The sequence below is a fragment of the Sinohyriopsis cumingii genome, chromosome 13 (genome assembly GCF_028554795.1).
Source record: "Sinohyriopsis cumingii isolate HCF-2022 chromosome 13, ASM2855479v2, whole genome shotgun sequence".
NCBI lineage: Eukaryota > Metazoa > Mollusca > Bivalvia > Unionida > Unionidae > Sinohyriopsis > Sinohyriopsis cumingii.
In genome coordinates, this window is record NC_142973.1 from 55,316,351 (window position 1) to 55,332,074 (window position 15,724).

The window sequence follows — 15,724 nt, forward strand, 5'->3', positions numbered from 1 at the left end:
TAGTGTTAAATACATTCATGTCGTTCATCAGTCTTGATGTAGTGTTTAATACAGTCATGTCCTTCATCAGTCTGGATGTAGTGTTAAAATACATTCATGTCGTTCATCAGTCTTGATGTAGTGTTAAATACATTCATGCCTTTCATCACTCTTCATGTAGTGTTAAATACATTCATGTCGTTCATCAATGTTGATGTAGTGTTAAATACATTCATGTCGTTCATCAGTCTTGATGTAGTGTTAAATACATTCATGTCCTTCATCAGTCTGGATGTAGTGTTAAATACATTCATGTCGTTCATCAGTCTTGATGTAGTGTTAAATACATTCATGCCGTTCATCAGTCTTGATGTAGTGTTAAATACATTCATACCGTTGATCAGTCTTGATGTAGTGTTAAATACATTCATTCCGTTCATCAGTCTTCATGTAGTGTTAAATACAGTCATGCCGTTCATCAGTGTTGATGTAGTGTTAAATACATTCATGTCGTTCATCAGTCTTGATGTAGTGTTAAATACATTCATGTCGTTCATCAGTCTTGATGTAGTGTTTAATACAGTCATGTCCTTCATCAGTCTGGATGCAGTGTTAAAATACATTCATGTCGTTCATCAGTCTTGATGTAGTGTTAAATACATTCATGCCTTTCATCACTCTTCATGTAGTGTTAAATACATTCATGCCGTTCATCAGTGTTGATGTAGTGTTAAATACATTCATGTCGTTCATCAGTCTTGATGTAGTGTTAAATACAGTCATGTCCTTCATCAGTCTGGATGTAGTGTTAATACAGGCATGTCGTTCATCAGTCTTGATGTAGTGTTAAATACAGTCATGTCCTTCATCAGTCTGGATGTAGTGTTAAATACAGTCATGCCGTTCATCAGTGTTGATGTGGTGTTAAATACATTCATGTCGTTCATCAGTCTTGATGTAGTGTTAAATACATTCATGTCCTTCATCAGTCTGGATGTAGTGTTAAATACATTCATGTCGTTCATCAGTCTTGATGTAGTGTTAACTACATTCTTGCCGTTCATCAGTCTTCATGTAGTGTTAAATACATTCGTGTCGTTCATCAGTCTTGATGTAGTGTTAAATACATTCATGCCGTTCATCAGTCTTGATGTAGTGTTAAATACAGTCATGTCGTTCATCAGTCTTGATGCATTGTTAAATACATTCATGCCGTTCATCAGTCTTGATGTAGTGTTAAATACATTCATGTCGTTCATCAGTGTTGATGTAGTGTTAAATACATTCATGCCGTTCATCAGTCTTGATGTAGTGTTAAATACAGTCATGTCGGTCATCAGTCTTGATGTAGTGTTAAATACAGTCATGTCCTTCATCAGTCTGGATGTAGTGTTAAATACAGTCATGCCGTTCATCAGTGTTGATGTAGTGTTAAATACATTCATGTCCTTCATCAGTCTGGATGTAGTGTTAAATACATTCATTCCGTTCATCAGTGTTGATGTAGTGTTAAATACATTCATGTCGTTCGTCAGTCTTGATGTAGTGTAAAATACAGTCATGTCCTTCATCAGTCTGCATTAGTGTTAAATACATTTATGCCGTTCATCAGTCTTGATGTAGTGTTAAATACATGCATGCCGTTCATCAGTCTTGATGTAGTGTTAAATACATTCATGCCGTTCATCAGTCTTGATGTAGTGTTAAATACATGCATGCCGTTCATCAGTCTTGATGTGGTGTTAAATACATTCATGCCGTTCATCAGTCTTGATGTAGTGTTAAATACATTGATGTCGTTCATCAGTGTTGATGTAGTGTTAAATACATTCATGTCGTTCATCAGTCTTGATGTAGTGTTAAATACAGTCATGTCCTTCATCAGTCTGGATGTAGTGTTAAATACATTCATGCCGTGCGTCAGTGTTGATGGTGTGTTAAATACAGTCATGTCGTTCATGAGTCTTGATGTAGTGTTAAATACATTCATGTCATTCATCAGTCTTGATGTGGTGTTAAATATATTCCTGTCCTTCATCAGTTTGGATGTATTGTTAAATACATTCATGTCGTTCATCAGTGTTGATGTAGTGTTAAATACATTCATGCCGTTCATCAGTCTTCATGTAGTGTTAAATACATTCATGTCGTTCATCAGTCTTGATGCAGTGTTAAATACATTCATGCCGTTCATCAGTCTTGATGTAGTGTTAAATACAGTCATGTCCTTCATCAGTCTAGATGTAGTGTTAAATACAGTCATGTCCTTCATCAGTCTTGATGTAGTGTTGAATACATTCATGTCCTACATCAGTCTGGATGTAGTGTTAAATACATTCATGTCGTTCATCAGTCTTGATGTAGTGTTAAATACATTCATGTCGTTCATCAATCTTGATGTAGTGTTAAATACATTCATGTCCTTCATCAGTCTGGATGTAGTGTTAAATACAGTCATGCCGTTCATCAATGTTGATGTAGTGTTAAATACATTCATGTCGTTCATCAGTCTTGATGTAGTGTTAAATACATTCATGCCGTTCATCAGTCTTCATGCAGTGTTAAATACATTCATGTCGTTCATCAGTCTTGATGTAGTGTTAAATACATTCATGTCGTTCATCAGTCTGGATGTAGTGTTAAATACATTCATGTCGTTCGTCAGTCTTTATGTAGTGTTAAATACATTCATGCCGTTCATTCAGCGTTGACATGATGGTAAAGAAAATCGTGCTGTACACGCTGCTTTGGAGTGATAATTAAAACAACCAATATGTTCGCTCAGTTTTGACGTGGTGTATATTCATAATTATTTATTATTTTCATACGACGCTTCTTGATGTAATTACTACAAGCGTAATTCAAGAATATTTGTATAAGAAAATAATGCATTGTTATATTAAATGAAAACAAGGTCACTATATCAACTTTATATTTCATGTTACTGATACATACCATACATCGTAGCAATATGACTGAAAAATTGTTAAAGCTACGTTAAAAATCGAAACCACACACAACAATTTTCCATCTTCCACTTTTAATCGATGGCAGACGTTTTTTGATTTTTAGATGAATTGTGTGTTTTAAAGGAAGCAAGAAACTAAATATAAAGTTTGTATTGAATAAAAATATTATTCAAGACACAGTTATCAGTGTTTTATCATCATGGTTTCTGTGATAAGTAAAATAATCAAATAACCTATGAAATCCTTTATTAAACAATCTGCAAGTGTTTTGGTAAGTGAAATTTTTTTTTATGTTTCCATCATTAAATACATAGCCCAATACTTGCTCTAATGGCTCTTGATCGTTCGTTGGGGTAGAGTCCTTAATTTTTTTATTCAGTGTTAATGATCATCACCGGAAGTTGGAAAGCTGTATAATTAGTGTACTAAATATGAGCATAAGTTAAGAAAATTACAAATCCAAAAAGTTTCAAACTTTTCATCGATATTAGAGGTTAAATGATATTGATATGTTTCCTGTGGATTTTTTAGAAAGGATGTAAGAAATTCAACTTATAAATTATGCACTGATAATGAATTAATTCCAGTTAGTTGCATCAGTATTTACATATAGCGACAACAGCACGTACTTTGCAAAATAATGCTCTAAAGATATTTCTGGCTTTATAAAAAGTAAATATTTTTGTTATTTGAACATTCTAATCAATCACACAGCAGATAATATGTATTTGGTGATTAAAGCAATTTAAATTATTCAACAAAAATTATTGATTATGAATAGACGTCATGCTAAAAATAGATGGTATCATTTCTTCCTTGATCTTAAAATTTTGTACTTTGACTGATAAAATTGTATGCTTTGACAATATTAAACACATTGAATTGTTCAGAGCATATTAAAAGAAACTTCAAGCATTCAGTGCTCATTTCAATCATGTGATAGTAATACAGAATAGGTTTATGTGTATCAGAGTAAATCTATCCAGGTATTCAGTAAAAATGTTCTCTTACAAGAGCCAGTACTGGTGCAAAGGCGAACCCTCCATTTTTGAGCCCCATCCCCGGACATCGCATATTATAGACTTTTCATTAGGAGTAATACACGCTAGGCTTGGCAATTTATTACTTTTACTAATTAGTCTACATAGTTAATGATAATAAATGAATAACCTGAAAGTGTAGTTTGCATTTGGAACATCCTCCCCCAAATCTTGGTGCCCTAAGCGGCCTTCTAGTTCGCCTAATGATTTAAACCGGCCCTGTGACAAGACCGTTTACATCCAAGCACATTTTAAGTGAATCAGTATCCATGTCAGATTTTGGTTAATGAGCTGTATTCTGGTATTTGATCATACCATCTATATATTTTCTTCTCCGTCATGTTGAATGAAATCGCAATAAACCCTTTATTCTTTACGGGTGAACACATATCCATTTTTGTTGTAAGTATATTGTAAATGTCTTTAATAAATAAAGATGTTTGGCTAACTTGTCGTTGACCAAATTTAGGAACCTGATGCCATGATTTATGCAGTTAGCCTTTGTTCTAACTAATTGATTTAGGGTACCATTTGAAAAGAATCGCGGTCTATTATGTTATAAACATAAACACGCACCCATAGCGAAATATCTAAGGAGCAGCTTGTTTGGTGTCGTTCTTCTAAAGATGCATGTACAAAACAAGTTTCATTACACAGTCGGACGCAAGAGAAATGGGCTTATATGTGCATATTTAGACGGCAACTGGAACATGCAACTTTGATTAACGTTATTGTAGTAAGATGGTGTTGGTGAAGTTTTCCTTATGTCTTTATATATATATATATATATATATATATATATATATATATATATATATATATATATATTAAAAGGTGATAACTGAACCCTGCAAAAGAGACTATGCTAAGTGATATTTAAACCCTGCATAGGAGATTAGGTTAAGTGATATTTATATTCTGCAACACAGACTAAGTAAAGTGACAATTAACCCCTGCAAAAGGGATTATGTGCGATAATCAAAATGACACGAACTACTGATTCGGCTAGTATGGAACATCAAGGTACTTTAATGAACAAAACTCCTGATTTAGCTAGGGACAGTTGTTCTTCCGTGGTAGGATCGAACATCAATATCCTTTACTGATCAAAACTTCTGATTTGGCTAGGAAAAGTTGTTCTTCCGTGGTAGGATCGAACATCAAGGTCCTTTACTGAACAAAATTATGCATCAAACCCAGCAACTCGAAATTGTTTCTGGGTCATCAATATGAGTATTGTAGTTTTTAATGTGAGTATTACAGTCATCAATATGAGTATTGCAGTCATCAATGTGAGTATTGATGTCATCAATATGAGTATTGCAGTCATCAATTTGAGTATTGATGTCATCTATATGAGTATTGCAGGCAAAACAAAAACAATCTGATCAGTGTATTCTGATAGATGAGGTCTTTCGTTTATGGTAACATGCGTGTCTTTACTTATGTAACTTGTGTGATTTATTAATGAAATGATAGCAAAAGGTATCTACTTTAGCTTAATAGTACAAATGCATGTTTAATGGGTTTAATAGTCCTTGATGTTCCAAGAACAATTGAAAAACATTTTTTCAAGCACATATGTTATTATATATTTATTTTGTTTGGTCACATTTTGATAGTTTATGTGCATGGAATTTCAAGTGGACCCCTTCTATAAGAACAGCGAAGAGTTTAGACTAATTCACTAGCTCAGTTCTGGGGCTATGCTATTCACTTGTAACTGGGTCGGGGTTACAAACAAGCAAACACAAAGATCTTGGAGAAGTGGTAAAAAAAATAAGTTACAATCTCTAACGAATTTAAAAATGTCTGAATTCAAGATGTCAAAACTGATTCAGTAAGTATAAAAACTGAATCAATCAGCATAAAGGGACTGGCTTGAAAGTTTGATACCTGTACTACTTTATAAAACTAAAGAGAGTCAGAGAGCGCAATTAAAAACCTTTTACTCGGGTTAATATTCATTTTATCACTTTTATAAGAAGATTTATTTCTGTTTACTTCTATAGAAGAAAACTTCAGGCAAATAGAGGGTAACAACTATTGATTGGTAAATATTTCAAATTCTGCATAAAGAACATTCGATACACCTCTTTAAACTGATCCGAATGAACTGGAATAAAAGCAACCTAAGATACACTTACTGTTTACGTTTATATGCTTTTGCAACATTTTAGTCTTACAATGGTGTTTCGAGTCTATGCTCTTAAAATTAGTAACAGAAAAGAGTGAAAGGCAACAAGCTTTGTAAAATTTAACAAATAATTTTTTCCCCTAGAATTCAAAGTGAAAATGAGACAAAAGAACATACAGAATTGCGAATTGAATCCCAAAATCATCCAAGAATTACACACACAAGTCCTAGTAATTTAAAGTCCTGAATAAAATTTAGTAAAAGTTCAGAATAAATCCAAAAACTGAAGGCGATGATGTGTCTGTGGTAGCTTATAAAGTGTGAATGTGTCAACAGTCTTTTGTTGAATCACAGTAATATAATTGCAGGTTTGAATTCACTATAAATTTCAGTGACTGTATCTATGTAATAATTTTATCAGAGCTCTTTTGTATTTCCAGAGAAACTAATCACCTGAATTTAATAATTTGCAGAAAATAGATTCCAGCCCAAAATTACTGGTCACAACATATAATACAAATTAACTGTGCTAAGACTTAAAGTATGAATGAAATAATCCTCTACAAGATTATATAATTCTCTGCTTGATCTCAAGTCACAATTTGCATTTTTAAACAAAAAACATTACCTAAAGGAATAAACCTTCTAGAATGATATTAACGTTTATAAAATAAAAACCATAACATGAATTACACTTAGGGAATTCAAAAACCTAGACCGAAATACACATATTTACTTCTTCTATTACTAATAATCCTGATATCAAGCTCATACACAGAGAGAATAATTTAGCTATGTATTAGTTGTTTACACAGAATAGAATATAAAAGTCAATCAAGTCAAGCAGAAATGAACTCAGTTTTGGACAATGTCAAGTCCAAATTACAATGTTATATTACAAAAGCATGAAATAAAATTTTAAAATAATATTTTTTTTAAAACTCAGACTATATATATATATATATATATATATATATATATATATATATATATATATATATATATATATATATAATATTGGTGACACATTTTCATTTTGAAAAGTAAAATTATCAGCCTTCTATGTAATTAAAAAATGACTCTGTTATATTTATCGAGTTTCCCATGTCCTTTTTTCTGTGTATTGAACTAAAAGATCAGGAAGGTTTTCCTTCTTTGCAGCGTTTAACGTCAGTACATGTAAATTAATATCCTCTAGAAATTTCTTTATATTGAAAAGGCCACAATCTATGAGATGCTATCACCCGTCAAATATAAACGCTCTTAAGATCTAAGTACAATTAAAAAGTAGATATGTTAGGGTACAATTCCTTTTATATGGAAATTGTTACTTTCATCTATTAATTCAGCCGAGTTTAATATTATATATGGGCGTTTGCTAGTCCATACATTGTTGTTGCTTTAAATCTGATTTTATGTAAGACAGCCCGAAAAATCCAAATTATAAGTCAATAGACGAGCTAGGTTAGGAACTGTTGGGGTGGCGGTAATAGGTGGGGGACAACATTGACTGTGGACTTGATCATCATTATAGTTAAGCATACCAGTCAAGCCATCAATACAATTAGCAAACACTAATGTTAAATATAATACATATCGCAGATTAGGCTTCAAGTCAACATTATTCGAAATAAACATGAAATCAGTAATGTCGGTCTCATGAGTGAATATGTATTTATCCATTTTCCCTGTAGGGCAAGTGACTGTGAAATTTTACTCATTCAGCATGAAGTTTAGTCTTACTATAATTATCCAAAATTTTGATTACCAAAACGCTGAGTTCTTCTATGATGATATCTTTTTCAATGATTTGGCAAATTTTGTACATTGGAACGTTTCTAAATGCATTTTCTTGCTATATACACTAAACGTACATCCTACTTTAATCATATAGTTTACCAAAATGCACTCTTAAACCTACAATAGCTGAGGATCATTTGAATCTGATAATGACAGATATCCTTAAACATACATTAGCTAGGATTATTTGAATCTGATAATGACAGATATTTGCGACAAAACTAACAAAACTGTACAATGGACTCCACATCACAATCTAGCCCTACAATGTTTTACCTTCCATTATACATCTGAGAGTTGACGTCCAACAATGTAGAACCACATCATCCTAGAGCTAATCCAATTCGTGAAGCCATGCTAATCAAACATTTCTCTTAAGTTTTGAAGAAAACTTTCTGTTTTGTACGGAGTAAATTCTGCTTGCACTTGTATACATTAGTCTTCCTTGTTTCCTTTTTCTCACTGTACCCACTAGATACATTGCAAATGTCCGGTATGACTAGTGTTCCACTCCAACTTCACTATGGTGGTTCCTCCAGGTCCTTTCGCTTTTTCCCTTTTCCGACCTCTCTACTGTCTCGCCTCTTTTCGGCCCTCAAACGTTGTGTGATTCGTTGGATACATAGTAGATATTTCAGTGGATATGTCCGTGGAGCTATTTTCCCTTACAAAATAAACAGAGACAACCTAAATATTATGTCAGTTGTCCTACTGGGAAGAGATCATTACTCTCATCTCCTGATGTCAGATATCGTTCTATCAGAATTCGAACAGGCCGAATGCTGTCTGGTCAGGCTAAACATGGCAGACTATAAACAAACCTAGTTTCACAAAATTAATATACTTCCTAATGGCTATTTCATTACTGATTCCCATTAACATTACACGAGACATAATGGTTCCGTTCTCGTCTCAATTACACAAATGAATGAACGAAATTCAATAAATGTCTTACCTACGTTATTTTCAGTGAATACACACATTCAAGTCTTTAGCATTCATGAAATCATCTAAGATCGATGAATTCAACGGATTCTCGTGACTCATATCAACTAAAGTAATGCATGAAATTTTAGAATACCCAATTTATATACAAACAAGACAATAAATTCAAACAATTCGTTAAACTTATATAAGAAGATCATTGTCTGAATTCAGACATCTGAACTCAACACAGTCATACGCATATCAAGAATATTGATCTATGAATTTAAACAAATAAATTCATGCATAAATAAACAATTAAATTCAAGCAAGTCATTATATTGGTATTAACGAATTGCATGAAACTGACGCAAATACCTTGTGCTTTCAAGCTTTCTTCGCACCTACCTCCAACATTGTGTCCGGTGACTTTCCAGACATCCGGTAATTTTCACCAATGTTTTACAAAATAATTTTTTCCAAATTTACTCTCGGGGTCCCTTATATTTTCACTTTTGCAGGAAAATTGCAAACTGACTAGATTTCTTTCGATGAGGGCAAATTAACCCCAATGTTTTTTCTTGTGGGAACCATGCACTTATTTGGCGTATCCAATCAGGATTAAATATATTTACCAACTTTTATAACTAGACGCCAAAATTGCGGTCAGCATGACTTATAGGTTTCCAAACAACAGATCTGGAAATTTTCAAATCTGATAGTTCCGATATAAAATCGAAGTTAACCGTCCCCTTTCTAGTCGTTTGACGGCTAAGTAAACGAAGGCTTAATTAAGAATCATTTCCTCTCTCGACACAGACATTATAAATCATTGCAATATAGCGATATAAGAAGCACATGTCCCCATAAATCAAATTAATTGTCCTCTGGCTCCAAGTTAATGTGTTCTTCATAGACAGACAGAAAGTTGCATCCTTACAGTAATGATGTTTGCAATTGTGGGGATTGAAATAGCTGTAAACTAATTAGTATTGTTTATATTAGTCAATTAACAACACTCTAACAGGATATGCGTTGCTACAAGAACAAAAAACCTCGCACTTTAATCTTTAATTTGTTTTATAAAATTTGCATTTTTATGTATCATTAATTATTACATATGGACCACGGGATGTTTAAATATTTGCTTTGAAAAGAATATCAAAAATGGTTTGAACAATATAACACTAGAACATAAAAGAGGTGGATCTTGTACACAGTTGTAAATATCAGGTGTTGTGCACGGCCTAACACATAGAGCCAATAAATCCAGTTACAACATTAAGGTCTAAACTGTCTCTTTACTTCTTTACTACTTATTAATGAGTGAAAAATACTAAGTGCTCCACCCATATTTTCTACCTCGCCGATAGACTATTCGTTCTTCACTTTTAATAAAGAACTTCACGATTTTCAGGTTGGAACCATTTAACCAAATCATAACTAAGGTACTTAAACGAAGCTGAAAGTAGTGTACATAATTCTGAACTGGATGGAAGCTAGCAGGCAATAGTTCCAGGCTGCATGAAAGAATATCAGCTAGATTAGAGGGTTAAGTGCAGCTAAAAGATGATGTGTTGTTAAAGCTTTCAAGAGGAAGTGAGCACCATTTGATATTGCTAAGTGAAACAGCATCGGTGACATGGCAAACAAAGATTAAGTACAACTAATTCAACCATCAAGTGTTTATTATAATCTATAACGAGTACGACAGATACAAAGAGCTAAAAACGCGATAATGAAAGAAACTGTACAAGTGTTATAGTTTTACAATTTCGTTAAATATAGAGATGCAGAAATTAAAGCAAACATTTTAACAGATGGGCAAAATTAAGAGAAACTTATCGGACAGAAACAAGTGAAAAAGATAAAGGTTTAATTACAGAATGTTTCAATTTTAGACGAACAAATGGCTTGAAAAGACGCGAAAACTGTCATGTTGGTTAAAAAATTTAACATTTATATAAATCTCAGTAATAACCGTTTTACAAATAACATTGGAAGTGTTAAATTAACTGAAACAGAGTTGCTGAAGAATAATTGAACATAAATATTAACCTAAACATTGATAAAGTTAAAAGCAAAGAGTGAATGAAACTATAATAAAAAAAAGAAAGAAGACAGCTGTAGATTGCACCAGACACTGCCTTTCTGTCCCCACATATGAAGATAAAATGAAATTATATACAACAACGCAGTTTATGTATGTTTGAATTAGCTGACTCAGTTAGAAAGTGTTTTCGTTAAAGTTTATATGCACATACTTTTTTCAGATCTATCATAGGGGTATGTGCATTGTAACGTCGTTCTTTAAATCCGGACAATGTTTGTCAGGGGCGCATTTAAACAATACAAAAAATGTAAAATTGTTGCAATGTTGTATTATCTATGATAACTCCAATTTAAAATAAAAGCAACTTTTTTCAGACTTAATGATACCTTACAGCTATATATAGCTCTAGTTATATCATATTCCAATGTTATTAACATTTTAATATGCGTTCCTCTCTGTACTGGAGTTATTCTAAAATAATAATTGTATTTTTCACGGTTTTATGTGACTTAAATATACTGCCTTTCCTCTATAAATATGTTAAGTAAATGTATGTCCTTTCATGTCATTTTCACGTTCTCAACACTTTTAACTGTTATCGGACAAGGTTTAAACTAATACATTACATGTTTATTTTCTAAGCTTTTGCAAACTTTCTCATTCTTAGATCAATCAGGAAACTTCTTTTCATAAGCGTCTTCGTGGATCGTATGTACGTGAAATTTTAAATAGTCAACCCTGTCAAACATCAATCACGTACTTTCGCCAATGAACTATCCAAATTTGCGTTCAATGACATCATCCATTTCACATCTGTTCAATATGTTTAGAGGCTTTGCTTTCTAGTGAAATTTTTATACACTCAGTTTGTCCTCCCTAATGATTGGGTAATTTCCTAAATTTTATCGTTGAGTCTAAATAAGCTTTTACAAAATATCGAATGTTTAAATTATCATTTTTGTTTCAAAGATGGTTAAATGTCATTGAAAAAAGTATAAATGCTTATTGTTTCCATCATAAAATATGTATTCATTTAAATTTTTCTTCATAACTTTCTATGTCATATTTCTCATGACAGTTTGTTTACATAAACGCCTTAATTTTTTAATATCCTATAAAATATTAAGGGAAGTTGTGATTGTTTTCTAACTTGTTTTCAGATTTGGTTCATCGGTAATATAAATTAACGATCAATAATTCAATATAAGGTTAACTATTTTGAGTTTTAAGTTATTTTCCATGTGTCTTTAATATTTAAAATTTGACGTTTATCATAATTTTTACCAATTGCAAACTTTTCTTTATAGGGAAGGTCACTATCACACAGCAGATCTTTCTCTAACCAACTCGATGGGACATTTTACTCTGAAGCATTTCCCTACTTTTACAAAAAGCAACCGTTTCTGGAAACATTATTTAAGGATTACTAATTTTATAAATTATTACTTATTAATGAAAGCAATAACTTGAAAACATTATCCATCTTTTAATCAAAGGTTTTCCTTTGTATATAAAATATACATCCTTCGTCATACAACATGTAGTGCAAACAGACCGATGGCTTTGCCAATGACATGCACAGATTGACTACCATATAGTGTTCAAAAAATACCTTTATCTTCGTACCAAGACAAATCCTAACATCTGGCTTCGTTACAAACTTTATATCGACTTATGAGCTCTACCCGCATTTCCCAAAACATATTCGAAAACATACGTAGAATGCGATAAACGTAATACAAATACGTAGAATGCGATAAACGTAAACAATATTCTGAATCAGCCACAAAAATTATTTTTCCTACCTAATGAAAGTATTTCTGTTGCTGGCACCAAGTATTTACTACCCAGGGATAAAATAGTATCAAAACTATATTATTTAACAGCTCCGTTTGAAGTGTCTTTCCAAAGCACACTCAAGAATTCATTTATTTCCATATCAAAAATACATCAATAAATACAGATATTTCAGTATGAAACCTTTATTGCTCTCTCTATCTCTATCTCTATCTCTCTCTCTCTCTCTCTCTTGCTTTCTTTTATATGCTTCCTAATGAGGAAATAAGTAAATTTAACCAGACCTCTATATTCAGCAACTGATTTGCACTTAGTAAACTATGTGCTCATTTCTGAATAACTTCGTACTAATTTGGACGTAAGAAGGACATGCCAAGTCTTAGCAGCTCCAATTTTCGAGCTATCTCTTCTTCTACATGGTCATTCATATGATCAGTTTTACCATTGTCAGGAATAAGTTCTTCGTTTTGATTAGAATGTTGTCCACTCCTCTGAAAAATTAAAAGACAAATATTAAATTGGAAGCTCACTACCGTAGATGCCAATTTACATAAAATGGATATGATATTTAAGCAATTGTGCTTTTGTCTTTGCATCTTTATTAACATGTGTGAGTAAAATAGATAAGACAGAAGAAAGTAAAAGTGTGTTTTAGGAAGAAAGTACGAGTGTTCATTTACAACTGTATGTTTGTCTGAATAAACTCCTTAAATATCCGAGGCAAATGCATATTTTAACAATATCACATTTATGAATCAAAATCATTATACAACCAAAGAAAAGCTAAATATATTGTGATTTCAACTACCTGTCTGATGATCGGACTCTCCGTTGTGTCTCCGTTGCATTTACGTTTTCCGCTCTCGTAAAAAACACCAACTTCTTCATTGTTTGCATGATTGGAATTGCGAAAAGAGGAATTTGCCCGGCTTCCTGTGAACCACAGTTGCCCATTAGTATCCTCCGTAAATGGAGATGAGTGGCATTCGGACATTTCGTCATATTCTTGGTCAAAAGGGATCACTTCTTCGACGTTGAAATACGTTCTGTTTAAAGTTTTCTTTCCCTTTGTTAATATAGATTCACCGATTACGTTCATTGCAAACAATGACCGAGATAATCTGTAACTTAACTGATCATTTACACCATCATTTAAGTCATATAAAGATTTTGAAAGCTTATTATTCAATTTTCTTACCAATAATGCCAAATCTACGTTTTCGTTTTTTGTCTTATCTGCACTGATATACGAAGCAGATTTTGTCTCATTTACGCTCCTTAATTTACTGTCAGTAAAGTGTTCGTTATGTCCATAAGTGTATGGAACCTGTGAATGTTCACTTGTTAATGGCGAAGTAAATATCTTTGATCGTGTACTGTCATCAGAGTGCCTTAAATGACACGTATTGGTTTGATCAGGTTCGGAGATCTCCCGTCGCACATTTTCGTGCAAAGAAAGCATATTTAATTTACATGAACTGTGACCAGAAGTTACTTTTGTATTGCTATCAATAATTGGTTTTGGGTCATTGTTATTTATTTGTTCTCGTCTGTCTCCTTTACGTGTCTGAGAGACTGATACACTGGGTCTCAGTGATATACACTCCACATTGTTCAACGCATTGCTTTTTAGCAGACTTTCTGTCCTTGAGCTTCCCATTGAGATCATTTCTGATTCATTTATTGACTGAGGAGAGAAACTCTTATGATTTACCCCACTTGAATGTTGTGATTCTAGGACATCACCTGGCATGTAATGCCCGTTCGCCGAAGTGTTCACTTGCGTCAAAGAACTTGTATTTTCTGCTGTGTTAGTTATTTTATATTGCTGCATATAGGACTCCACTCCTGAAACGTTTGGATCGTAGTTGAAGCTGCTAGACAGATTCTTCTTCGAAAAATCTCTAACTGTTGGGCACGAATCATCTTCAGAGGAATCTGAAAGCTCTAGTGCATATGGTCCCTCGGTTGAGTTCGGCGAAAACCTGATGGATTCCTGCTCCTCAAATTGTGTAGAGAGTTTCTCTTTAAGTAGCAAAGTGCTTATCTGCGCTTTTGGATCACCTTTTCTTGTCAATGTTACATCCATATTTCCTGCAAGATCTGATCTAACATTTGAACTAATCTCTCTGTTTGATAGAAAGGTATCCACTGAATCAAACGCACCCCTTTGTTCTGGTGGAAAACAATCGCTTTTGATAAATTTTTCATTGTCAGATGCATCCTGATCCAGAGCACTGTGCGACAGATCAATAAACCTTTCATCGTCATGGGAACCAAGATCTGAGGAGGACGGGCTTCTAGGCAAAGAATATTTTTTGGACTGAGCAGCCTTACGTGTTCTCACCCGACGCTTTGCCAAAAATATATTGGATGATTCACATGAAGAACCTCTATCTGTGTATTGGTCGTGTGTTTGTCTCTTCCAATCTCTTCTCTTGAATGGGGAATCCTCTATTGATTCATAACTCCTGCTTCTATTTCTAGTTTTATATTCCTGGAAGTGTCGAATAAGATAACTGTCACTGACTGGTAGATCCTTTTCAGGAAGCATGTTGTATTCATCGCACTGATCATATTCGCGATTGGAAGGAACATTTTGATAAAATGGGCTTAATCGTTGTAAATGTAAGTTATCACTGTCAATCTGAAATTGGGAAAGGTCTTCCCTGCTATCTATAACTTCGCTGCTGTCTTCAACGTTTAGAAATATTTGATCTTCTTCCCAAGCCCTTATTTGTGTCAACTCCTTATCACTAATCGAGTCCTTCTTTATAAGCTGCAGTAGGAGTTTCACTCTGAAAATATGCAAAGCAAATAGTCACATAACTGAAGTGTGAAAATAGGATATTTTATTATGTTGTTTCAAAATCGTTTATGGTTTTATGCTCGTGAATCATGGTCAATTAAATAGACTTGCCCGACCTGAACGGGCGAGAGTGCCCCAGACGTTATGACTCAAGAATCATATTTTCGACTTATAATTGTTTACTTGTGTTCATCATACGTATATTATCATAATTTG

At 33.2% G+C, this 15,724-nt stretch overlaps 1 protein-coding gene across 1 annotated transcript in view; it reads right to left on the reverse strand.

The window, feature by feature from the left end:
- Positions 1-10,519: 10,519 nt before the first annotated feature.
- LOC149785600 (uncharacterized) overlaps positions 10,520-15,724 on the reverse strand; it is a 65,542-nt gene continuing 60,337 nt past the window's right edge. The window contains exons 11-12 of the mRNA XM_089979409.1: positions 13,508-15,497; positions 10,520-13,190 (exon numbers count right to left, since the gene is read on the reverse strand). Coding sequence (XP_089835535.1) covers positions 13,047-13,190; positions 13,508-15,497 — 2,134 coding nt within the window. The 3' untranslated portion in view covers positions 10,520-13,046. The remainder of the gene's footprint in view (positions 13,191-13,507; positions 15,498-15,724) is intronic.